The sequence below is a fragment of the Neofelis nebulosa genome, chromosome 3 (genome assembly GCF_028018385.1).
Source record: "Neofelis nebulosa isolate mNeoNeb1 chromosome 3, mNeoNeb1.pri, whole genome shotgun sequence".
NCBI classification, from domain to species: Eukaryota; Metazoa; Chordata; class Mammalia; order Carnivora; family Felidae; genus Neofelis; species Neofelis nebulosa.
This window is the reverse complement of record NC_080784.1, coordinates 97,236,868-97,264,580: the sequence shown is the minus strand read 5'-3', so window position 1 is coordinate 97,264,580 and position 27,713 is coordinate 97,236,868. Positions and strand designations below refer to the sequence as shown.

The 27,713-nt window shown below is 34.8% G+C and overlaps 1 protein-coding gene across 6 annotated transcripts in view; it reads right to left on the bottom strand.

Moving 5' to 3' along the window:
* SCLT1 (sodium channel and clathrin linker 1) overlaps positions 1-27,713 on the bottom strand; it is a 222,928-nt gene that overhangs the window by 174,194 nt on the left and 21,021 nt on the right. For 4 of the 6 annotated variants that reach the window (XR_009259311.1, XR_009259312.1, XM_058721393.1 and 1 more), the window contains 4 exons: positions 23,307-23,365; positions 22,372-22,444; positions 12,955-13,010; positions 441-576 (listed from right to left, as the gene is read on the bottom strand). Coding sequence is in view for 4 of the 6 variants with exons in the window: in XM_058721393.1 (XP_058577376.1) it covers positions 441-576; positions 12,955-13,010; positions 22,372-22,444; positions 23,307-23,365 (324 nt within the window). In the remaining 2 variants the exon portion in view is untranslated. Of the gene's footprint in view, positions 1-440; positions 577-12,954; positions 13,011-22,371; positions 22,445-22,996; positions 23,091-23,306; positions 23,366-27,713 lie in introns of those variants that run through there. The other 2 variants (XM_058721395.1, XM_058721396.1) reach the window with 2 other exon arrangements.

Here is a 27,713-nt window from a genome sequence, read left to right as displayed (position 1 = left end):
AATATTTCAATTACTATGAGGGAGGACAAAAGGAGAGAAAGTAACTTGGAGAAGTATAATTTTGAAAAAATATAATTCTATGATCTTAGAAAACTGAAGAGAACACAGTATGAAAAGAAAACACAGAAAAATAAAAAATGTAAATTTAGGTGAGTGAATAATTTTCTTTAAAAATTTTCTTGGGAATTAAAATATTTTAATAAGACAAAAATCACGTCAAAAGCTTTATGATTCAATTAAAACATACATTTTGTAACTATATTTATAACAATTAGGGAGGGTATATATCATACGTTTTGTTAGCTGTTAAATGTATCTTGTAGAAAATCAGTATGTATTAATTTTTCTGTTCCACTATTATCATTCATAAATAATGATTAACAGATATTTAAAAAATTCTGTTAATTCAGAATAAAATTTTAAAAATATATGTCACTCACTTGATTGGCTAGTTGTAATTGTTCTTGAAGATTCCTGACTGTTTCATCATCTGTATATATATCATTTCCCATATCTGTGCCAAAGGGAAGGGTCTCCAGTTGCTTTTCAACAGCATCTTTTAATTCACTGTGCAACCTTCAGAAAAAGTTAACACAATAGTAATATAAATTCATTTTACTAGCAGTAATCACTTTCAGAATCAACTAAAAAAACATTTTGGTCAGAAATCATTCTTTAAAATGAAAGTTCTTCACACAAAAGTCATTTTTAAGTAGCCCTCAAAAATTAGAAGTTTTAATCACCATTAAATACTGCACTACAAGTGTAAAAATATAACAATTTCAAACGCACTAAATTGTCATAATTAATTCAAGTATAATTCAGTTTGTCCTAGAAAGATTTAAATTTTTCAAACAGGTAAAATTCAGATATTACACCCTATTAATTGATGAAAAAGCCATTCAGAAATGTAAATACAACAATGGTTTCATCTAGTCTATTAAAAGGAAATGTGATATAAAATTCTGTAGAATTATTTATTTTTTCCATTGCATTTCATAAATCTCAGTTGACTTACTAGATCCAGTTAATAAACAGAATAAAATTGTTGCTGGTTATGAAATCAAGACTATTAGTAGAGGCACAGTATTCAGCTAGACCATAACTCTGAAAGCCTTAAATTCAATTTTAATGTTAACATTAAAGTAAACTACACATATATATTATGTTTTAAACAGCTACCAAAAAAAAAGTTATAGAAAGGTACATCTAAAAAGACGGATTAAGTGTTTTACTTTAAAACCTAAGAGGAAGAAAAAAAAAATTTGTAATATCGGAGAAACTTGAAAACCCTTAACTCATACAATTATAAGAAGAAATGTTATTTATAATAAACATATCTCATGGCAAGTTTCCCAAAGAAACTGCATCCACCTATTTAAAATAAAGACAATTATCTACTGATATTAAAAAATCTCCATTGAAACTAGAAAAATTCAATTTAATATTTAGAATATATTTACTGAAAACAAAGTTCATCAAACACAGTTTGGATAATTTAGGAACAACAAGAAATTACTCCCTAAGGAAAGTACAGAATTTGCTAATTATTTCCTAGTTAAAAATTTTAAAAGTATTTAGAATTATCAATAACACAAAGGTTCATATTTTAAAATATTTCTAGTAGGGGCGCCTGGGTGGCGCAGTCGGTTAAGCGTCCGACTTCAGCCAGGTCACGATCTCGCGGTCTGTGAGTTCGAGCCCCGCGTCAGGCTCTGGGCTGATGGCTCGGAGCCTGGAGCCCGTTTCCAATTCTGTGTCTCCCTCTCTCTCTGCCCCTCCCCGTTCATGCTCTGTCTCTCTCTGTCCCAAAAATAAATAAAAAACGTTGAAAAAAAATTTTTTTTAAAAATAAAATATTTCTAGTATTTTATGTTTTTCACTTTTATTCAATTTTTAACTCTAGTTCTAGTATAGTAAACAGTGTTATATTAGTTTCAGGTGTACAATATAGGAATTCAACAACTGCATACATTATTCAGTTCTCATCACAAGTGCACTCCTTAATCCCCATCATCTATTTCACCTATCCCCCCACCCATCTCCCCTCTGGTAACCACCAGTTTGTTCTCTATAGTTAAGGGTTTGTTTCTTGGTTTATCTCTTTTTCTCCCCACTGTTCATTTGTTTTGTTTCTTAAATTCCATGAGTGAAATCATACAGTATTTGTCTTCCTCTAATTTCACTTAGCATTATACTCTAGCTCCATCCATGTCACTGCAAATGGCAAGATTTCATTCTTTTTCCATGGCTCAATAATATTCCATTGTCTTTATCTACAACATCGTTTTTATCCATTCATCTATGAATGGACACTTAGGCTGCTTCTATAATGTGGCTACAGTAAAAAATGCTACAATAAACACAGGATGCTGCATATTATCTTTTAGAATTAGCGTTTTTGTATTCTATGGGTAAATACCCAGTATTATTATTATTGGATGGTAGGGTAGTTCTATTTTTACTTTTTTGAGGAACTTCCATACGGTTTTCCACAGTTGCCGCACCAGCTTGCACTCCCACCAACAGTGCACAAGGATTCCACATCACTGCCAGCACCTGTTTCTTGTATTTTTGATTTTAGCCATTCTGACAGGTATAAGGTGATATCTCATTGTGGTTTTGATTTGTATTTCCCTGATGATGGGTGATGTTGAGCCTCTTCAGATGTTGGGCATCTGTATGTCTTTTTTGAGGAAATATCTGTTAATGTCATCTGCCCAGGTTTTTTTTTTTTTTGTTTTTTTTTTCTTTTTTGTTTTTTTTTTTTTTGGCTTTTAAGTTTACTTATTTGAGAGAGAGAGAGTGAGCATGAGCAAGGGAGGGGCAGAGACAGAGAGAGGGAGTGAGAGAATCCCTTACCACAAAGGCTGACGTGGGGCTCGATCTTGCAAACTGTGAGATTATGAACTGAGCCGAAATCAAGAGTCAGACGCTTAACAGACTGAGCCACCCAGATGCCCCAATATGTTGAAATTTAATATAATTACTACTATTGGGGGGCTTAAGTCTACTATCTTAGTATTTGCTTCCAATATGCCCTGTCTATTTTGATTTTCTCTCCTTTAATGCTTTCTTTTATTTAAAAAAAATGTGTTTATTTTAGATGACTATTTTAAAAAGACTTAATTGTTTAGCAGTTTTAGGTTCATAGCAAAAGTGAGCAGAAAGTACAGAGATTCCCTAATATATCCCTTGACACCCTTGCCATGACCTCCCCCACTATCAACATCCCCCACCAGAGTGGTACATTTTTGCAACTGGTAAACCTACACTGACACCATTACCCAAAGTCTATAGTTTACATTATGGTTCACTCTTAGCATTATAAAACATTCTATAATGACGTGTATCCATCACTATAGCAGCTTACAGAACGGTTTCACTGCCCTAAAAATCCTATGTGCTCTGCCTTTTCATCCCTCTCTTCCTTCACTCTCTCCCCGCAGCTCCTGGCAACCACTGATCATTTTATCATCTCCATAGTTTTGCCTTTTCTAGAACGTCATGTAGTTGGAATGATACAATATGTAGCCTTTTCAGACTGACTGCTTTCACTTAGTAATATGTTTAGGGTTCCTCCATATCCTCTCATAGCTTCATAGCTCATTTCTTAATATTGCTGAGTAATATTCCATAGGCTGGATGTACTACAGTTTATTTATCCATTCCCCTATTGAAGGACATCTTGGTTGTTTCCAAGTTTTGGCAATTGTGAATAAAGGTAGTATAAACATTCATGTGCAGGTTTTTGTGTAGACGTAAGTTTCCAATTCCTTTAGGTAAATACCAAGGAGTATGACTGCTGAATTGTTATAGTAAGATGATGTTTCATATTTTAAGAAACCACCAAATGGTCTTCCTAGGTGACCGTACATTTTGCTTTCCCACCAGCAATGACTAAGAGTTCCTGTTGTTCTATATTGGTTACTTTTTATTATTCTATTTTTCTACTTTATTAACTTGGAAGTTATATGATCCTTTACTTTCACTGTCTACCCTAGAGATTAAAACACACACACAGAATTAACAAAACTCTAAAATAAATAAGTATTCTATTACTTTTGGGCAATGCTGAAACCTGAGAATACCTTAACTGTATTTACCCTTTTCCCAAATTTATGATATTGCTGCTTTGTATTTTAATTCCCTACAAATACTTTAGAAACATTATTATTATTTCAGAATAGTTAATGTGATATTCATTACGCTTTCTCCCTTAGTTACCCTTTCCCCTCTTTTTGTAGAATATCCTTTTAGGATTTTAATTTTGCTACTGGTAATTTTTTCAATTTCTTTGCATCTGAAAATGTACTAATTTGACTTCTAGAAAAACATTTCACTAGATACATAATTCTAAATTAATAGTCCTTCTTTCAGCACTTTGAAGATACTGCACTGTCTCCTGATTTCCATCATTTGTTGAGTAGTCAGTTTATGTCTTATTGCTATTTCTTTGAAGACAATTTTTCTGCTTTGAACATTTTTAAAAATGGTCTTTAAATTTGTATTTAATGTTACAGCCATGTATCTAGATATAGATTGTTTGCTTGTTTTTGTATTATCCAGCTTATGATACATGCTGTTTCCTTAACCTGCAGATTGAGGTCTCTCTGTCCTCTCTTTCTCAGGCTTAAGTTATATGAATTTTAGTTTTCACTATTTCCCTTATGTCTCTTACATTATTTCCTGTATTTTTCTATCCCCTCGTCTCTGTGATCTTCACTCTGAATATTTCCTTCAGACTTGGACTGTATTCCATTAATTCCCTCTTCAGTTATGTCTTACTTCATTACCATATGTTTTCAGTTCTGAATTTGTTTGGTTCCTTTTGTAGAGTTCCCTATCCCCTTATCAACATTCTCAAAATTTTGTCTGTTTTCACTGAACATATTAAGCAGTTATTTTAAAGGCCAATCCTGTGGATTTTTTTATGTTGTCTATTATTTATCATTGTTTAAAACTATGCTCTTTAAGATATGAGCCAGATATTACATGGGGAGATATTTTAAGGCCTAGCAATAATGTTATCTTCCTATAAAATGGTCTTCTTTTTTTTTTTTTTTTTTCTTCTACATGTGGCTAGCGGCATTATCGATCTCTGAACAGAGATTCAGGTAATTCCAAGCTATGTTTTTTAGATCTTTTTAGGACTACTAGATTTTTGGGGTCACTCTTACTCATAGGGTACCCCAACCTAATGCCTGAAAGCTTACTGAGCCACTGAGCCTCTAATCTGATGGGCTCTGACTTTCCATTTTAATCTCTCTAGCTCTGTGAATTTGTTTCAAGCCCCATTTTTCAACCTTTGCCTACTCCAGGATAATGAGATATACCTATGAAGGCAGCTCCAAATGCAGGCTCATATCCCTGGATTTCATTATTTTCCTGGTCCTTCCCTAGAATTCTCCAATGAGTTCATTTAAAGAGATCTGACTGTTGTCAAATATCTGTCCCAATTTCCTAGTTTTTGTCTAGAATTTCTAGTTTTTGTCAGAAGGAGTCTGATTTACCTAGTCTGTCATCATTGTAAACAAAAATCTCCAGTTCACTTATTTTCAATTTTATTTTTCAATTAATTACAAATGTTCTGAGTACTAGTTTGGCTTCATCTCACTAGTTTGATATGTTGTTCATTTTAAGAAGTTTTTAATTTTTTTAATTCTTTTCATCTCAGGAGTTAGCTGAAAACGTAGTTAAAAATTATTTGTGCCTGTTTTTTGTTATTTCAAACTTTACTGTAGGTGTGATTTATGACTTTTTAAATTTGTATCTGTGTACACGATGAGTAGGGTTTGCAGTCCATGTCTATGTTTACAAAAGTTTCATAGGCCTTTGAAAACAACAGTATATTCTTGTCGGTTGAAATGAGTGCATACAAACATATACCCACCTACTCAAACTTATTATTTGTTCTTTCCTCTATAGCCTTATGCTTATTTTTATCCTACAGACTTATTTTTGTCCTTATTTTCTTTGAAATATAATTGTAATAATATATTTGTAAATGCTCATTAAATGAATTGTATCTAATTCTCCAAAGATATTAGAAATATAACTGAGAAAATAAAACTATTTAAGTACCACAAAGATTTAAGGAATTAATCTTTTTCAAAGCATTCCTTTTTTATGTTTTTTGAAAGTTAGACACTAATAATTATGTTCAACAAACATTTGAAGGGGTATTACATAGAAGATAGTAAGAGTTCTGGTTCTCATTGTATTTATTCAAATATATAATAATTAAGTCAAAATGTAAGAGCCTGAGGAAAATAAAAAGAAGAAAGTTCCATTATTTTGGACAGCTTGATAGCAAGAAGAGAAATCATACAAAGCTTTGTGGAGGTAAACAATATTATCCTTATTATTAATAACTAGTAGCATTCACTTTTTCTGCTGCCACCACTTATTAGTTGATCTCTACTTTCTAGTGCAATTTCTAGAAAAAGCCAATCTTACTGGTTTAGCTAGTTGCAAAACTGATTTGCTGAGGGAACAGGTAAATATGCCACAGTTAGGAAGCCGGACAATCAGGAAGCAACTATACCTACTGCTGGTTCCAAGATCACACATTCTTAGCTGAGATCCTGGGATTAGGATTACTGCCAGTTAGGATAACCTGCAGAACACCATGCTTTAGCTTCAACAGAAGTAGCTGCCCAGAATTATTGGCTCTAGAGCTACTCTATACTTGTTAGATTCTCAACCACAAAAACAGACCCTCAGATACTGCTTCTCTTCCTACTTATCTCCTAATTTAGACCTCTTACAAGTACTTATTGTTAGCAGAACCTAATTCATATCCTGAACTAGATTTCAGTTTTCCAGCCTCTTGCACTACAGGAATACACACTTAAAAGAGGTTGGAACAGCCAATCTATATCATAGCTGCATTACTTACTATGACTGCACAATTTAATTAAATATGACCCAAAGTGATACACTTAACATATAAAAGAGTTGTTTTTTTCCCCCCATGAAACCTGGACTGAAAATAAAAGGCTCAATGAAGATGAATCATTAAAGAACTGCTAGTGAATTAAGGTAAGTAAAATAACTACAAAAACTCAGGAAAATTATAAAATCACAGAAGATCAAAAGATCAAAGGGATCTCTAAGTTTTTACTCTTCAAAGAAACAAACTGAGAATTATAAAGAATGCATTTTATAGTTTATGCATAAAAGATGCTAAAGCACTGTTCAACAGTGTTATGTATACAGTAGTAAATAGAAAAGACAAGGGTCTTGCTCTCGTGAAGGATACATTTTACTAGATAAGACAAAAAATAAGGAAGCGAATAAATAATTTCAAGTAGTAATAGGTGCCAAAAATAAAATAAAATAAAATTATATTAGAGAAAAAAGAAAAGGGAAGAGTATAGAAACAGCTAGATAATGTGGTCAGGGAATGTTTTCCTGATAAAAAAACCTGAACAAAGGGAAGGAGACAGTGCCATGCAGATCTGAAGAAGAGCATTCTAGGCAGAAGAAACGGGTAAGGTGTTCTGGTAGAAACTGGTCTGCCAGGTTTAAGGAAGCCAAGTACGAAGGCTGGCATGACTAGAGATTAGTACTCAAAGGGAACTGTGGTAAGAGTGTATGTATGTACACATAATTATACAAAAACAAACTCAGTTATAAAAACAGATATAGAGAAAAAAGAGACATAGCTCTGATTTTATGAGATTCAAAACCTAAATTTAAAACTTTATAAGGCTTAGGATTTGGCAAACTTCTGGGGATGGTCTTCCTTACAGTGCCTCAAGTAGCACAAGAGCACCAGTATTTACCATGTAATCCCAGAGATTTTTCTTTCTCTCGTTCAAAAATAGATCAAATATATTCATCTTCTGCTATTAGAAAAATGAACCAAGTTTTAGGGTTGAGAATACCATTTTTTTGGACTAATGTAATGTACTAGTCTTTGGACTAGTAAAACATAATGGCTTCATTATTGCTTTTATAAACACAAATTTCTCAAGTTTCAAAAAAGCATTTAACGTGCTCATAGGATACTGTCAACATTCATGAATGAGATGATTAGGGAAGTTGAAATCAAATTTAAAACCATACCTCTGATGTATTATTAGTCAATTATCAGTAGTCAAATTATGAGAACAAATCGATGAAAATAAGCATAAAAAACAATTCCATTTTATAATGCTATTGAAATCTTCTACATCACATATTGATAATTATAATCTTAAAAATGATAAAAATCAGACTATCAGAAAATAAAAACAGTAAAATAAATAATATGCTCAATATCATTGGTTTTAATTTATTAAATAATAACTTTATATTTCTTCCTGTTGAAGTTTTAAGTTCTAAAGCTACATTTATACCTAAATAAAAATGCAAAGACCATTTTAAATTTCAAAAAAGACTGTTGCATTAAAGACCAGATAACAGAAAGAGTTTGCAGTGAAATATCACTACATGTACAAAAGAATAGTCAACTTTTTCTGTAAAGGGCCAGACAGTAAATGTTTTAGACTGTGTGTGCCATTCACTCTCTGTTGCAACAATTCACCTCCACCAGCACAGAGCAAAAGTTGCCACAGACACAATGAATGAGTGTGGCTGTGAGCCAATAAACTTTTATTTACAAATAGAGGCAGCAGGCTAAATCTGGTCCATAGACTGATGTAGTTTGTGAATCCCCGACAAATGCAATTAAGTCTCTATATCAGTTAGTGTTTTTGTCTGTTTTATCACTGATGTATTCACTTGATGTACTGACCTGATTAGTACCTGGTACTTACTAAGTACTCAATAAATACTTGTAAGCGAATGAATGAATGAATGGATGTTTTATTTCCTTATCTAATATTAAATTGGAAGGGTAAGTGGTTCCAGATTTGTTTCAGCAGTTCAATAATATAATAAGGATCAAAGGTTTTCTCATTTTTCCCTTCTTCCAATCTTCACATCTACCCCCATGGTTACAAAAATGGTTATACCAGCCAGCTTCACATATCACTTTTAAAAATAACATGCAGCAGGAGGGAGGTAAAGCTTTCTTCTTGCCTGCCTCTCTTTTTATCAGGGAGAAAATTCTTTCCCAGAAGCTCTACAACAGACTTTCCCTTATACTTCACTGGTTAAAAGTAGGGTTACATATTCATTCCCAGACCAATCGCTGGCAAAAAGAAAATCAAACTAGTTTGAATAAAAGTTTAATAAAAGACTTATCACTTTAAAAATAAAATACTTAAATAAAAGACTTATCACTTAAAATTATGGAAGCAGTTAATTTCCCCTGAGCAAAATGACAGTGGAAGAAAATCAGAGTTAAATGAATGAAAGAAGAAAAACCGGCTCTTATGTAGGTAACAAATGATGTCTTCCATGCCCTGAGTAATAACAAATAATAAAAATTAGTATTTAGAAACTTAGAAATTTAAAAATTAGTATTTAGTATTTAGAAAAATTAGTATTTAAAAAACGTAATTTTTTAAAATGCTGTACATATCTCTCCATTTAATTATCTTACCAAATTTCCTTCCTCTGTTAAGTTTTGAGGAGAAAAGATGGAATTAGAGAAAAAAGGAGGATAAAACAAACAACACTATATTCTCAAGATGAACTAAATTTCAAGGAAGACTTAAAAATGGAAGGGAGGAAAATAAAATATTTTTTCACCTCTCTCTTAGCCTGATTTTAAATGACTTCATTATTTCCTATTTGTAGTCAATTCCCAGAAAACATACATCCACATAAAAATGTAAATATTAAAATGTTCCCAAAACTCAATAACATAGAATTGCATACTATTATACAATCCACGTCATTGCCAGCTTCTATTATTCAGAACTGACCATGTATGAATATTTAAATATTTTCCTTAAAAGTGATAAACTCTCTTGATTTTGCAGCCCTTAATTGCAATACATAATTAAAAGTAAGATGTTGCCCTAAAAACATAAGTAAAATTCACTTTAAAACTTGGTAGCATTTTCAAATTACTAAAAGTGCCTTTTTAATAAGTTCAGAATCTATTTTTCCCACTTTCCTATTGTACTAGGAATAAATACATTCATGAGACACAACCACATTACTGTTAAATAGGTGAAGGCAGATTTTTTTTAAAAGACTAGCTTAAAAAGACCTGGACATGAAAGGAAGTTAAATATGTTGAGTCAAATATAGGAAAAAGGATTATCTCAACCATATAATACACCTTGTCTATCCCAAGTACATTAAAATACAAGATTAATCTACATACATTGGTGATTCAAAAATCTTAGCAATGTCCTTTATTAGGAATAGCATCGCTTATTTAATAACTTTTTTGAGAAAGAATAGTAAACCATAAAAAGTTAAAATTAGAAAAACTTTTCTATGGGGAAAAAACACAAATGAGGAAAACTGAAAACCCAATTAAAAGATTTATGTTACACTTTGGCAAACATTGCTGGCTTAAACATATGACGCTTTCAGAAATTAGAAGAGAGGAGAAATCGTGAAAACGTATTTTAAAAAAATTTTTTTTTTTTTTAACATTTATTTTTGAGACAGAGAGAGACAGAGCATGAACGGGGGAGGGTCACAGAGAGAGGGAGACACAGAATCTGAAACAGGCTCCAGGCTCTGAGCTGTCAGCACAGAGCCCGACGCGGGGCTCGAACCCACCGACCGCGAGATCGTGACCTGAGCCGAAGTCGGACGCTTAACCGACCAAGCCACCCAGGCGCCCCAAAACGTATTTTTTAAAATGTAAGGTAGAAGGTGACAAAATAGTCATAAGACATACGAATTCTGTGGGAGTTCTAGTTTATTCTCGAGAGCAACATGCTTTAAAATAAATTAACAAAACTAAAAGGAAAGTGCTATATAATGTAGCAAAATGCAAACAAAAAAAAGTTAACTTTTAAAAAGCCCATGCTTTAAATGAATTTGGAACTAAAAAAATTTCATTTCTTTACTTTTTGGTCTAGTTACACAGGTTAACAAGAGATCTATCAGATTTCAGCCCAGGTGCATGATCTTTAAAAGTTAAAGTTAATGGGGCGCCTGGGTGGCTCTGCTGGTTAAGTGGCCGACTTAGGCCCAGGTCCTGATCTCATGGTTCGTGAGTTCGAGCCCTGTGTTGGGCTCTGTGCTGACAGCTCAGGGCCTAGAGCCTGCTTCGGATTCTGTGTCTTCCTCTCTCTCGGCCCTTCCCCCCATGCATGCTCTGTCTCCTTCTCAAAAATAAGTAAACATTAAAAAAAAAAAAATTTTTAAGTTACAGTTAAGAAACTTGGGGTAGAATAAAACTTTAAATATTTTTAGCCAAAAATACGGGATCTTTATGATCATAGGCTAAGAGAGGATCTATTAGAGACACAAAGAACAACCATTAGAAAAAAAGATGGACAGATTCAATTACCTTAAAATTAAAAACAAAATAGAAAATTCTGTTTATCAAACATATCAGAACCTGGGAATATATCTATGAAAATACCTATCATCTAGCATGTTGTATGGTACTGTGGCAACATTCATTCCCATTCCTTTCCATATTTCAGTCTCTATCACAGAGGCTGAAAGTCCAAAACTACAGTTCTCAGAGGTCCTTGTAGCTGGAGCTGTGGGTGGGATTAAAGTATCACCAGTGAGAAGCACTTGAGGGGGATATGGAAGACAGAAGAGAGCTGAGAACATTTTTCTATTGGTAAGACAGCACGCAAAACTGGATAGACATGAGTGTCACTTATAGTCAATACCCTGTGCCTCACTTTCCAATGTCAAGTCTCCAGTTTTATGGAAATGATGCTGTAGGAGTAGGAACAGAGATGGTGGCAGCACCAAAAATTCCTGACTTCAGGATCATAGCCCCTAAATACGATCCTAAAGCTAGTGATCTAGTAGCAAATGTTAAGTGATTGAATCCCTTCCTGAAATTTCTAGTGGTTATGGTTTACAGTATTGTTACTGCATTCACACAGACTGGCATACCAACAAATATTCAGAATACAGATTATATAAAGTGCTTTGACAATTTAATAAGGAAAAGATAAGTAGAAAATGGGAAAAAGAAATGAACAAGCATTTCATGAGAAAACAACACTACATGGGTAAATAAACATATGAAAAATGGTTAACCATATTAGTATTCAGGGAAATATTAAATTATAACCACAGTAAAAAAACAACCTAAGACTCAAAATAACAAAAATTAAGAAACTTGGTAAGACTAAGTGCTGATAAAAAGATATAGATCAATAAGAACTCATAAATATCACAGGTGGGAATGTAAATTGGCACAGCCACTTTGGAAATTGGCATTACACTGTAAAAATGAGTATTTCATAATCTATGATCCAGCAATTTTATCCCTTGAAACTCTTGTACTTGTTTGTGCATGATACTGAGTGGGGAAAAAAAAGTCCCAGAAGACTAAATGATACAATTTTAATATAGCTTAAAAAACCCCCAGAAAACTAAATTATCATTAGGGACACAGACACCTATAACAAAATTTAAAAACCAAGGGAATGATAAACACAAAATTCAACAAAGTGTTACCTTTGGCAGAGGGAAAGAGAGGAATGGGATAGGGCAAGAAAACATGGGTAGATGTACCAGTATTGCTAACCTTTTTAGCTCTTAACTAGATGGTGGATTGAAGGTTTTTATCAGTATGTTTTGGAACATACATGATTATTATAAACTGTACTGTTAATGATTGCTAGTATGTATAAAGTACTTATTACATACTCTATGTTCCTTTACAGTCAGCCCTATGAAATAGGTTATTATCTCCAATTTACAGATAAGAAAACTAAAGCACAAAAAGGTTAAGTAACTGTCCAAAGTCACAAAACTAGTAAGTAATGGACCTGGGAGTGAAATAGGAAATCAGGCTCCAGAGTCTTCACTCATAACCAGTATACTACATGAATAAAATATTAAATAACAACAATAAATATTATCTAGGATAACAATAAAAGAAGTTAATTTATTTACCTTTCATTTTCCTTGATGACATTTTCAAGTTGTAGTTTCATCTCACCCATCTGTTTCTGAAAGATTAAAATATGGTCATAGCAATACATTTTGCAGACAGTTCTCTATTAAGTAATGCATTCAAATACAAGCAGACTCTATGACACTAGTCTACTGATAAGAAACAATGATTCTTTACTTCTAACAAGTGCTTGTAAATATGGATATTTTAATGATACTTGGAACATAATAAAACATTCATTTTGAAATAAAGAGAAATATTTATATGACACAAGAAATATTTATAAATGTAACCCTATGATTTATAGATGTTCACATATATATTCCTCAGTATGTCACTGTAACAAATGCCAGATTCGTTTATCTTAATTCACTGAATATAGTTTATCTTAATTCACTTTAGTTTAGATGAAGCCCATAGAAGAGCTTATATTTGGAAAAGTATAACGTTAATAGTGGAAAAAAAAATAGAGATCTTTTTAGCAGTAATTCACTTAGTCTCTTATTCACCACCACCATTAACTGTCTAAACTCTCCAGACAATACAAGGTTGCTATGGTAAACCCATATGGTCACTAACAAATACTTTAATGGGAAAAATGGTTAAAAAAATCACTAATTAAAATACAAGAATAAAATATATATTGTAAAGAGGAGATTGGTATGATTAATTCTCTTTGAGGAGATAAAGGGATTGTAAAATTTCAACAGGAAGGAAAGGCATTTCAAGTAGGGAAAAATATGCGTAAAAGCAGAGTCAAAAAGTATTAGATAATACAGGAATAGTAGTCAGCTCTCAGGGAGAGTAAATAGGCAAGGGGAGAGTAGGAAGGAGGCCATGTAAAATCGCACTTAAACTGCAATCAACTCATGATATGTCCATTAGTCTTGATTGGGTATCCTAGGCTAAAGAAGAGAAGCAAAGCCTGGAGTGCACCTGGTAAGGGAAGGGTAGAACAGGCAATGCTCTAAGCCCTTTTGTCCCCCTTTCAACCAAAGAAGCTCAAGGCAGTTTGGTCTAGGAAATCAGTAACAGCCAACTCTAAATACAATTCTGGCTTTGGGAAAGGTGAATCTTTCCAGGTCCTTGCTGTGAATGAATCACAATTAAGCCAAAATGAATGAATTCACGATCAGATGACTGAGAACTGACCATACATAGAGCAACGATGCAATGAAAGAAAATTAGAAAGGCAGACAGCAGGTCTTGAATGCCATACTAATAGATTTGGATTTTATTGTAGCAATTATTCTGATCTTGTCATTTTTTTTTTTTTTTACAAAAAGTGATTTTGCACAATCTTGCAAGATATTTAAAAGTTGCAAAAATGTTTATCTTGAAAAAATATTTACTCAAATTACCAAAATAATTAGAATATATATGCAATAGCTAGGATTAAATGTGAATCATTATGGTCACACTAAACATTCTTTACTATAAAATATTTCAAAATATATTTAATAGTTGAAACAAAATCTCAGCAACAGCATCAAATATTCCCTTATTTATATTTTTCGAAAAAAGTCCTTCATATAGAGAATTATAGTCACACTTTTCTTGCTTACAAGAATAAACTATGTTTTTAGTGGGTCAATAAATCCTAAGAACTAGTTCTAATCAGTAATATCTATGTGAGCAACTGTTCTTAGAAGTAGCAGCCAGTATCTTTTCTCCTCAAAAGTATCAACTACTCTTGTTATAGACAGACCCTTGCTTGGGCTCTTTGCTAGTTTCCTCTCTCTTGTAATTAACTCAATAATCACCCTTAGATTGAGAATGCTAAATGGAAAAATGAAGCTAAACACCTTAGTAACATAGCTGATTAAAGATATATATGAATCAAATTATTAAAAAATTAAACCTTTAATTCAAGATAACTAGCTATCCCATTTTATAACAAACCACATAATAGATCATTAGAGCAATTCTGAGAGTAAATTCAGCAGAAAATTTAAATTCACTAGCCCTAAAAATAAAAGCAAAATGCCATTTGTGCAGAGGAGAGCTTTCTGTTGCTCTTTGTCAGTTAGAAAGATTAAAAGACATCTATGGTTGGTTCAAATTTAAATGACTGCAGGCTCAAAAAAAAAAAAAAAAAGGACATAGTACAGACTTGGAAAGCACCTATTTAACTTATCATAAAACAGGAACTGCAATTTAAAGAAATGCTTGTTTTTGAAATTTGGGTCTACAGGATCACTTTCATTACTCTTGGAAAGTATAAATAATTTCAAGTGCAATGGAAAACCCAAATTTATTTTTAGAAGATATAAGCATATGTATTCTTTTAGTAAAATCCTTTTAGTCAATCCATTTATTTACAAATAGGAGATTGTTAAACTAGATCTAATCATCTTGTTCCAATGAGACCTGGTTTATATTCATTCATCAAGAATTGAGGGATTATGCACTAGACTTCAAGGCATATGATAGGATCTCTTGCTGTCCCCGCATGAACAGAAAAGGAAGCTATAAAGAAAGTTCTTGGGGCGCCTGGGTGGCGCAGTCGGTTAAGCGTCCGACTTCAGCCAGGTCACGATCTCGCGGTCTGTGAGTTCGAGCCCCGCGTCAGGCTCTGGGCTGATGGCTCGGAGCCTGGAGCCTGTTTCCGATTCTGTGTCTCCCTCTCTCTCTGCCTCTCCCCCGTTCATGCTCTGTCTCTCTCTGTCCCAAAAAAAAAAAAAAAAAAAAAAAGTTGAAAAAAAAAAAAAAAAAAAAGAAAGTTCTTAGTGTTTGCCCATTTATAGCCCCATTCTGAGGAAATGAGTCTTAAGCAGATGTTTTTATATAATGTTGCTCTACTTTCTTTCATTTGCATTAAATTCAGTGAAACTTGCTACCCAACTGAACTGATCCAGAGATTAGTACCTAAACCAAACACAGTAGTAAGTATATTCAAACACTAGGAAAGGGAGTTTAACGCCTCCAGGTGGGCTTGAGACATGTAGCATCTCTTTAACAAATGCTTCTGTTATCCAATAATCAGAAATATCAAAATTTGAGAGAAAAATGTAAACATTTTAAAATCAAAGAAACAGGTTATAAATATCAAGTATACTTTAAAAATGTATCTCACTGAAACTCACATTGTATCCTGAACAATGTTGTGCTATTATTCTAGTTTTCTATCAGCCTCCCATATACCCTAATTTTAGAAATTCTAGGGTACAGAAGGGTCCTTGGTTTCTAAACTCTCTTCACTCCTAAAATAAACCTTCATTACTAAAGAGGATTTCAGACAAAAGATGCCACAGCATAATCCTACCTATATTAGAAGATGATCAAATGAATCTCAAATCTGATAGACATAATGTTTGAAATTGGGGGAAAAAATCCATTCTCCAAACAAAGGGAAATACAGGTAGGATGAGGGTTAAAAGTCTAAAATTATATGAGATGGTTTTTGGTCTTCTTGGGGGAAAAATAAAGATGTAAACAAATAATGAGTTTAAGTGCTCCAAGCATCTAAGATATGCTCCTGTGATATACCAGGAGCAAGGAAACACTGGATTAAAAAATGAAACTGAAGAGGCAGAGGCAGTTAAGATGGCAGAGAAGTAGGGGAATGGGAATTTTCCTAGTCCCTCAAACACAGCTGTACTGAGATCGGATCACATGGAACACCCAGGAAATCGATCTGCAGAGTAGCAGAGGATCTCCACAGTTGTAGGGAGACAGCTTGGCAGGATGGAGCCTCTGGAGCAGAGAGATTTTGGAAGTGCAAGACTCTCTCCAAGGTAGAGCCGGTGCCATGACTCGTGTGCTCCTTGGGAGGGAGGGAGCTGACCCCAGGGTATAGCACAGCGTAGCAATTTCAGGAGAGCACTAGGAGAGAACAGTCCCCTTCCTGGAGTACTTTGGGAAGATGATTCATTGCCTCTCCAAGGACAAAAGACCCTGCACGTGCCAGCCAAAGGCCTTTTTTCAGCAGGGCAGAGTGGCAATACTGCAGAATGGGGTGCACACGGTGTGGAGTCCTTGAAGACGACATCAGGTTTTGAATCGCAGCCAAGCTGCCTAAGAGGTTTGGGAGGCTGTGGAGCAGTGCAAAGTGAACACCCTTGCTATTCTGTGAGGACTACCTGAACAGCATGGGTTGAGACACCTAGTCGGGGGAGCGAGACTGGGATGTCACCGTTTTTCTCCCCAACACCAACACAGTGGAACTTCAGAGAGCAGCACAGCACCCCCAGTGGAGGCTGGACATGCTTACACCAAACACCGCTCCTCCATGGTTGGCAACTTCTTATCTACTGGAGCAAGAATGACTGAGCCAACTCAGCTGGCCTCTCCTCCAGACCAGCACAGCCACTGGTGCTAGGCACCAAAAGACAACCGTTTCTCCTTCCTTCCTTCCTTCCTTCCTTCCTTCCTTCCTTCCTTCCTTCCTTCCTTCCTTCCTTCCTTTTCTTCCTTCCTTTCTTTTTCTTTCTAATTGTTCTTTCTCCTATTTTATTCTTTTAGAATCAGGCACATAGTTTCTGGTTTGTTTTTGGTCAATTCTTATTCTATATATATATGTGTGTGTGTGTGTGTGTGCATAAATATAATTTTTTTTAGCAGAAATTTTTATTCTATCATTTTTCCACCTTTCCTATTTCTTATTTTCCTATTCCTCTGAATTTAGCCTTATACTTTTTTGTTTTGTTTTGTTTTTCCTTTTTTTCCCCCCTTTCCCCCCCCCCCCCCTTGATTTGCTGTTTGGACTATTTTCTCCTTTCATTTTTCTTTTTATGGGATCAGGATTCCCCCACCCTTTTTTTTCCCTATGCTTTTCCAGGGTTACTTCAACAACAAATCAAAGCTTCCCTGGTTGAAGGTCCACACACTCCACCACTATAAGCAAGGAGGAGCTCTGCACAGTACTGATCACTGGGATGAGCAGCCAAAATGTACAACAGAGTGCACACCACATATACAAAAACCACTTCCTGGAGTGCCAGGCCCTGGATAGGGTATGACCCCTTTTTAATACAGTAGTACACTCAGGTGCAGGACACACAAGAAGCTTTTAAAATACACAAAAGACAGAAATTTAGCCAAAATGACCAAACAGAGGAATTCTCCCCAAAAGAGAGTGCAAGAAGCAAAGCCAGAGAATTGCTCAAAACAGATATAAATAATATATCTGAACAAGAATTTAGAATAACAGTCATAAGATTAACAACTGGGCTTGAAAAAAGCATAGAAGACACCAGAGAAACTCTTGTTCCAGAGATCAAAGACCTAAGAACTAGTCATGATGAATTAAAAAATGCTATAACTGAGATGCAAAATAACCTAGATACAGTGACAGCGAGGATGAAAGAAGCAGAAGAGAGAATAGGTGAAATAGAAGATAAAATTTTGGAAAATAAGGAAGCTGAAAAAAAAAAGGGGGTGGGGAAGGAAATTACTAGATCACGAGGGGAGAATTGGAGACCTAAATGATTCCATGAAATGAAACAAGTGTCCATATCATAGGAGTTCCAGAAGAAGAACAGTGAGAGAAAGGGGCAGAAGGTTTATTTGAACAAATTGTAGTTGAGAACATTCTCCAAAATAGACCGCATACTGGGTCACAAAACAGCCCCCAACAGACTGAGATCAAACAGATTGAGATCATACTATGCATATTTTCAGATCACAACACTATGAAACTTGAAATCAACCACAAGAAAAAATTTGGAAAGCCTCCAAATACATGGAGGTTAAAGAACATCCTACTTAAGAATGAATGGGTTAAACAGGGTATTGAAAAAGAAATTGAAAAATACATGGAAGCAAATGAAAATGAAAACACGACAGTCTAAACTCTTTGGGATGCAGCAAAGGTAGTCCTAAGAGGAAAATACATTGCAATTCAGGCCTGTCTCAAGAAGCAAGAAAGGTCCCAAATACACAACCTAACCTTACACCTAAAGGAGCTAGAAAAGCCACAGTAAATAAAGCCCAGCAGAAGAAGGACAATAATAAACATTAGAGCAGAAATAAATGAAATAGAATCCAAAAGAAAACAGTACAACAGATCAATGAAACTAAGAGCTGACTTTTTGAAAGAATGAACAAAATTGATAAACCCCTAGCCAGACTTCTCAAAGAGGATCCAAATGGATAAAATGACAAATAAAAGAGAGAGCACAACCAACACCACAGAAATACAAACAACTGTAAGATAATACTATGAAAAACTATATATGCCAATAAACTGGACAAAGAAATGGACAAATTCCTAGACACTCATACACTACCAAAACTCATGGGAAGAAATAGAAAACTTGAACAGACCCGTAACCAATGAATAAGTAAGTGGGTTATCAAAAATCTCTCAACAAACAAGAGTCCTGGGCCAGGTGGCTTGCCAGGGAATTCTACCAGACATTTAAAACAGAGTTAATACCTATTCTTCTCAAACTGTTCCAAAAAACAGAAATGGAAGTAAATTTTCCAGACTCATTCTATGAAGGTAGCATTACCTTACCTTGACTCCAAAACCAAAATCCCCACTGAAAAGAGAATGACAGGCCAATATCCCTGATGAACCTAAATATAAAAATTCTCAACAAGATAGTAGCAAATAGAACTCAACAGTACATTAAAAGAATTATTCACCATGAGCAAGTGGGATTCATTTCTGGGCTGCAGGGCTGGTTCAATATCCACAAATCAATCAACGTGATATACCACATTAATAGAAGAAAGGATAAGAACCATATGATCCTGTCTACAGATGCAGAAAAGGCATTAGACAAAATACAGCATCTTTTCTTGATAAAAATCCTCACAACACTTGGGATAGAAGGAACATATCTTTAAAAAAGCCACATATGAAAGACCACAGCTAATATCATCCTCAATGGAGAAAAACCGAGCTTTTTCCCCCAGAGATCAGGAACACAACAGGGATGTCTACTCTCACCTCTGTTGTTCAGTGTAGTGTTGGAAGTCCTAGCCTCAGCAATCAGACAACAAAAAAATAAAGGCATCCAAATTGGCAAAGAAGAAGCCAAACTTCCACTCTTCACAGATGACATGATTCTCTACATGGAAAACCTGAAAGACTCCACCAAAAACCTGCTAGAGCTGATACATGAATTCAGCAAAGTCGCAGGATATAAAATCAATGTACAGAAATCAGTTGCATTTCTATACACCAACAATGAAGCAACAGAAGGAGAAATCAAGGAATCAATCCCATTTACAGCTGCACCAAAACCATAAAATACTTAGAAATAAACCTAACCAAAGAGGTAAAAGATCTGTATGCTGAAAACTATAGAAAGCTTATGAAAGAAATTGAAAAAGACACAAACAAATGGAAAAACATTCCATGCTCATGGAATGGAAGAATGTTGTTAAAATGTCGATACTACCCAAAGCAATCTACACATTCAGTGCAATCCCTATCAAATAACACCAGCATTCTAGAGCTAGAGCAAACAATCCTAAAATTTGTATGGAACCTCAATAGACCCCAAATAGCCAATGTAATGCTGAAAAAGAAAACCAAAGCTGGAGGCATCACAATCCCGGACTTCAACTTGTATTACAAAGCTGTAATCATCAAGATGTATGGTATTGGTACAAAAACAGACCCACATTTTAATGGAATAGAATAGAGAACCCAGAAATGGACCCCAAAATATATGGCCAACTCATCTTCGGCAATGCAGGAAAGAGTATCCAATGGAAAAGGACAATCTCCTTAGCAAATGGTTCTGGGCAAACTGAACAGTGACATGCAGAAGAATGAACCTGGACCACTTTCTTACACCATACACAAAAATAAAGTCAAAATGGATGAAAGACCTAAATGTGAGACAGGAAACCATCAAAATCCTAGAGGAGAAAACAGGCAACAACCTCTTTGACCTCAGTCACAGCAACTTCTTACTTGACACGTCTCCAGAGGCAAGGGAAACAAAAGCAAAAATGAACTATTGGGACCTCATCAAGATAAAAAGCTTCTGCAAAGCAAAGGAAACAATCAACATAAGTATAAGGCAACCAACAGAATGGCAGGAGATATTTGCAAATGACAAATCAGATAAAGGGTTAATTACCCAAAATCTATAAAGAACTTACCAAACTCAACACCTGAAAAACAAATAATCCAGTGAAGAAATGGGCAAAAGACATGAATAGACACTTTTCCAATTAGACATCCAGATGGCCAAAAGACACATGGAAAGATGCTCAACATCCCTCATCATCAGGGAAATATAAATCAAAACCACAATGATATAACACCTCACTCCAGTTAGAGTGGCTAAAATTAACAACTCATGAAACAACAGATGTTGGCGAGGATGTGGAGAAAGGGGAACCGTTTTGCACTGCTGGTGGGAATGCAAACTGGTACATCTACTCTGGAGAACAGAATGAAGGTTCCTCAAAAAATTAAAAATAGAACTACCCTACAACACAGCAATTGCACTACTAGGAATTTATCTAAAGGACAATGGAATTCTGATTTGAAGGGGCACATGCACCCCAATGTTTAAAGCAGTGCTATTAATAGCCAAATTATGGAAAAAGTCCAAATGTCTCTGAACTGATGAATAGATTAAGATAAAAATTTGCGGGGGTGGGGAGGCTAAAAAGTAAGGTTACATTTATTTTACACTGTAGAAACACTGCAATGAATTAGCCAGTAAATCGCACTCCCATGGCTTCACACAAGGAAGAAGTTAACATTGTCACCACTTTCTCTGGAATAGCTCGACAACCATGATTTCCATATACCCTAATGTAACTGCCTACTAAAATGCCAGTCATCTGTATGTACCATTGTCAAAGATGAAAAGTAAACTGTAGTAAGATGTGGTTTATATGTATATATAACGGAATACTACTCAGCAATAAAAAAGAATGAAATCTTGGCATTTGCAACAACATGGATGGAACTGGAGGGCATTATGCTAAGCAAAATAAGTCAGTCAGAGAAAGACAGATATATGATTTCACCCACATGTAGAATTTGAGAAACTTAACAGATGAACACAGAGAAAGAAAAGGAAAAATAAGATAAAAACAGAGAGGGAGGCGAACCATAGACGACTCTCAAATCAGAGACAAGCTGAAGGCTGATGGTGGGGACATGAATAGGTGGGTAGGGGTGGGTTAAATGGGTGACGGGATGGACATTAAGGAGGGCAGTTTTCAGGATGAGCACTGGGTATCATATATGAGAGATGAATTATTCCTGAAACCAAGACTACACTGTATGTTAACTAACTTGAGAATAAATCAATAAAATTTAAAAAAAAAAATGAAACTGAAGATAATCTTTAAATACACTCATACTTTCTTGAGAGCCAAGAATTGATTAGATATAGCTAAATATGTTATTCCCCATCAATGTTTTTGAAGAGTATTTTACTTCTTTTTTTAAAATAAAATATTATAAAAAAAACTTGAAAACTATGATTTCATACCTGGTAATATTTCAGCTGCCCATTTAGTTCTTCCAGATGTTTATCATACTCAATAATAAGAGGAGCTAAAAAGCTAATAAAAATACATAATTTTAAAAATCTCATATTCTGTTTAATCTAGTGTAATATGTAGCATGTGAATTAAATAGAACATCAATATTTTTATGTTAAATTTATCCATAAAAATCAATACTTTGCCTTTTTCGTGTTCTCAAGCTTATCTCAATTAATATTTCCAGATGCTATCAAATATCTGGGAAGGGGAGGTAATGAAGGAGGTCATCAAGACAACTGCCAGTTGACCCTTGAGCTGAACCTGGGCAATTGGAGGCCTTTCCCTGACCCTCCCCTGTACTTAGAATATGTATTCTGCTTGTTTTCTTCACACCCAGAAGCAGCTCCAAGGATACAGCCTTAAGATAGTAATGTGATGCAGAGGGTGTCTGTACTGGGATGTAAGTGAACCCAGTTAAGGCCTTTTGTGTATGTGACTGAACCCAGTTAAAGCTTCTACACAAACTTTTAAGATTATGGCAGGCAGGTGAGGAAATCTAGCTGTCTTGCAGTGTCCTACAACAAGATAACTCATAAGTAGGTTCTATTGCTTAATAAATTTGCCACCTACCAACCCGGAGTGGTCTGCCTCTTCCCTCAGTCTGTCCTTGCCCTCCACATACGGGAGCCAGTTTCAGATTACATCCATATTACTCTTGGAAGGTCTGGAGGAGGTTGCAAATAGGAGGGATATAAAATCACCCAACTGAGAACTACTCTTGTAGATTATAATGCTGGCTTTCCCGCACTTGTATATTCAATGACAGATCATTTAAATCTAATTATAGCAGACCATGAAATAATCCTAATATTAAAGAAATTATTTTAACAATAATAAATATATTTAAGAAAACAGCATTTTTCTGGTAACTCAAACATACCTTTGGTCAACTAGTGTGTTCTCTAATGTGTCATCTCCACCTCCTTTGAAGACAGCTTTCTACAACAGAGAATATCGCATCTTAAAATGTTTTCTCACATCATCGAAGCCAAAATGACAGTAGTTTAAAATTATAGTGAAAAATTTCACAAACGTAGAAAAATCTTTTAATGCAATTAAAAAACAAAACAGGAAAGAGTAATCATCTAAATTGATGTTGAAAGTGCATTTGGTAAATTTTAACATCCATATGTAACAAAAACTCTTGGCAAAGTCGAATAGGAAGAATTTTTCTCAATTTGACAAAGTATCTATCAGAAACCTATATCAATTACTATCTTTCATGGTGAAACATCAAAAGTGCTGCATTAAATACGGTATAACACAGTGTTGCTCACTATCACTGCTAAATTCAACACTGCACTAGCGGTTCTAGTCAGTGGAACTAGGGTAAAGGGCTGGGAATTTAAAAGTTGAAAAAGAAACAACACTCTTATTATTTACAGATAATTTGACCATTTACCCAGAAAACTCTATGTATAATCTACCAATTATTAGGTCTAATAAGAGAATATGGTAAGTTATCCCATAGAAGATCAACAGAACAGTAGCCTTCCCAAGTGCCAGCAATAATTTGAAAATGTAAAAAGAAATATCTTTTCACTACTGTAACAAAAGGTAGCACATGAGAATAAAAAACAAAAAAGGATGCTATAACCTTACTGAAAAATTAACTGTACTGAAGAATATATAAGAAATATGTAAATTTGGGGCGCCTGGGTGGCTCAGTCGGTTAAGCGTCCGACTTCGGCTCAGGTCACGATCTCACAGTCCGTGAGTTTGAGCCCCCTGTCAGGCTCTGGGCTGATGGCTCAGAGCCTGGAGCCTGTTTCCGATTCTGTGTCTTCCTCTCTCTCTGCCCCTCCCCAGTTCATGCTCTGTCTCTCTCTGTCCCAAAAATAAATGAACGTTAAAAAAAAATAAAAAATAAAAATAAAAAAGAAATATGTAAATTTAATAAGGAATAATGTTATATAAAATGTTTAGCATAATTCCTGACGTGTAGAAAGCTCTTAATAAATCTTGTCTATTTTTTTCTTTTTCTTTTTTCTTAATATGGGGGAAAATCTATTGGCTAACCAACCAACATGGGAAGGATTAGCTTTCAACCAACATGGGAAGGATTAGCTCTCAAAATATAAAGTCTCAGTAGACATGTTTACATGGATTCAGAACTGTAAGATGAATTAGACAAAAAGAAAAGGTAACCTTCCAGGGAGAATCCTGATGGATTAAAGAATAAATGAATCCAGTAGTCTATGCAATTTCAGAGAGGGATTTATTCAATCCTAGACTATTAAAAAATAGTTATTGTGTTTATTAAAGAATTAATTAAGGGGCAAGAGATAGTTTAACTTTCAATTGTCCAAAAGTTAGTTAAAATCTTCTTGGGATAACTAAGTGGTTCAAACCTTAAAAATATTATTTCTCAAATTTCTTAGGAATTTTTATAAAAATCAAATCAACTACCAATGTTATGACTGATAGCTAGAGATGGATGGCATTCTACAAAATAATAATTCAAGCTCTCATTAACCTCCCACCCATCAATTAGAAGTTTCCTGGGGCGCCTGGGTGGCGCAGTCGGTTAAGCGTCCGACTTCAGCCAGGTCACGATCTCGTGGTCCATGAGTTTGAGCCCCACGTCAGGCTCTGGGCTGATGGCTCGGAGCCTGGAGCCTGTTTCCGATTCTGTGTCTCCCTCTCTCTCTGCCCCTCCCCCGTTCATGCTCTGTCTCTCTCTGTCCCAAAAATAAAATAAAAAAAAAAAAACGTTGAAAAAAAAAAAATTTAAATAAATAAAGAAGTTTCCTAATTGTTACTCTTACCATGTTTCACTCCACTTTATCATTCTTTTTTTTTTTTTTTAATTTTTTTTTAACGTTTATTTATCTTTGAGACAGAGAGAGACAGAGCATGAACGGGGGAGGGTCAGAGAGAGGGAGACACAGAATCTGAAACAGGCTCCAGGCTCTGAGCTGTCAGCACAGAGCCCAACGCGGGGCTCGAACTCACGGACCGTGAGATCATGACCTGAGCCGAAGTCGGACGCTTAACCGACTGAGCCACCCAGGCGCCCCTATCGTTCTTTTAAACAATATTTAGTAATCTCCTAGTGTTTACTAAATTAAGTCCAAACTCCTCAATTTAACCATTCAAGGTCCTCTACAATGCAAATACAATCTATCCTTTCTAATGTTATTTTCCATTACTTCTCTCATATACGCCAAACACACTTTGAAAAAATGAAGTATGTTTTACTCCCTAAATACTCCACTACCTCTTCTTTTAGCCCCCATTGAAGTTCTCTCATATACGCCAAACACACTTCGAAAAAATGAAGTATGTTTTACTCCATAAATACTCCACTACCTCTTCTTTTAGCCCCCACTGAAGTTCTTTTAAAATCTTAGCTACTTTTCAGTACTCATCAAACATGCTACATCCTTCAGGAAACTTTCCCTGATCTCTCCAACTATATATGATCACCTTTTTCCCTGTGATACTCATTTTTGGCTTTCAGGTTAAGATACGAATAATAATATGTTAAATAATATGTTATTTAACATTTTTCTCAAACCCGTATTTCTTAGTCTTTAGGTCCTTATGAAATGGTAGTATTATGATACACATTTTCATAGCACTAAAGCTCCTGGCATAGTGCCTTACATATAGGAGGTGCTCAACATATATTGGTTAAACTGAATTCTATAAAGACACTGCTCTGAAACTATTTTCTAATGATAGTTGCTAATAAAATGCCAACCTAAGAATAAAGGACCAATAATCCAAATTATAAAAATTATGATCCTAAGGGCACCTGGTTGGCTCAGTTGGCTAAGAGTACAACTCTTGATTTGGGCTCAGGTCATGATCCCATGATTCATGAGTCCCACTTCAGGCCTGCTTGGGATTCTCTGTCTCCCTCTCCGTTTCTCTCTGTCCCTGACTTGCTTGCACTCTCTCTCTCTCAAAATAAATAAATAAGCTGAAAAAATGATACGATTATAAAGATAAACATAATAAAACAAAATATAAAAAATTTTCATAGAATAATAATATAGATTCAGTAATCCTTTCCCACTTGCTAGTGAAACTTTTAGAATAAAAGTATGTAGGACTTAATAATTCAAGATCTAGTGGAAAAAATCAAGTTGGGAGGGTAAGATTGATATCAACTACACAAGCATTTACATAAGGGCACCTGGCTCTCTCAGTCAGTGGAGAGTGTGAGTCATGATCTCAGGGTTGTAGGTTTGAGCCCTAAATTGGGTGTAGAAATTACTTAAAAAATAAAATTTTAAAAAAAGAATTTACATATATGTATTACCATATTTACATGTGTTATTTATTTATATATGTATTTTAATTGAAATATAATTGACATGTTTAGTTTCAGGTGTACAACATAGGGATCTGACAATTCTATACATTGTTATTCTCACCATAAAAATAATTAAAAGCATTTATAAATATCCTTTTTATATTTCCTAAACAAAATTTAAATAAATTACACTAAATAAAAGCAATATATACAGAATTTTATATATCTTGAATCTTGAAAAATGGATACTGTACAAGTAATTTCTACTTATTTTTATCCCAAGATGACTTCCTGTGATGATGGTCAGAGTATTTCACAGAAGGAATGCCAATAATATTGAATTATAGTTGGGTAGACAAATTTTCTGGACACTTTTCTTCCTCTGAGGAAACTATACACTCTCTAAATATTCTAATTATAATTCTGAATGTTTAATTTTGTGCCCCTGATTTTAAACTATATCTCTGGCTATCAAATATGTTAATGACACCCTTTCTGCCATCCTTTGGAAGAAAATACAAGCTGACTCACATTTTGTGAAAATGTTTCTTCACATTTTATTTACTTTTTTAATGTTTGTTTATTTTGGAGAGAGAGGGACAGAGTGTAAGCAGGAGAGGAGCAGAGAGAGAGGGAGAGACAGAATCTGAAGCAGGCTCCAGGCTTTGAGCTGTCAGCACAGAGCCTGACATGGGGCTCAAACTCACAAACTGTGAGATCATGACCTGGGCCTAAGTCGGCCGCTTAACCGACTAAGCTACCCAGGTGCCCATATTGTTGCACATTTTAAGGGTGTTGTAGCATATGATTCATATCGTGAAGAGACTGATTTTCATCATTTATCACTTTATTAATGTAGAGTGTAAGAAATTGCTAAACTCTTACAAATGGCTCTTTTTAAAGTGCTACGGTCATTGATTTTCTAACATCATCATGGGATGATGCAAAATCAACAAGGTTTCATTCAGCAAATGGAGAGTCTACAACTGCACTCTCCAATACAATAGGCACAAGCCACACGCA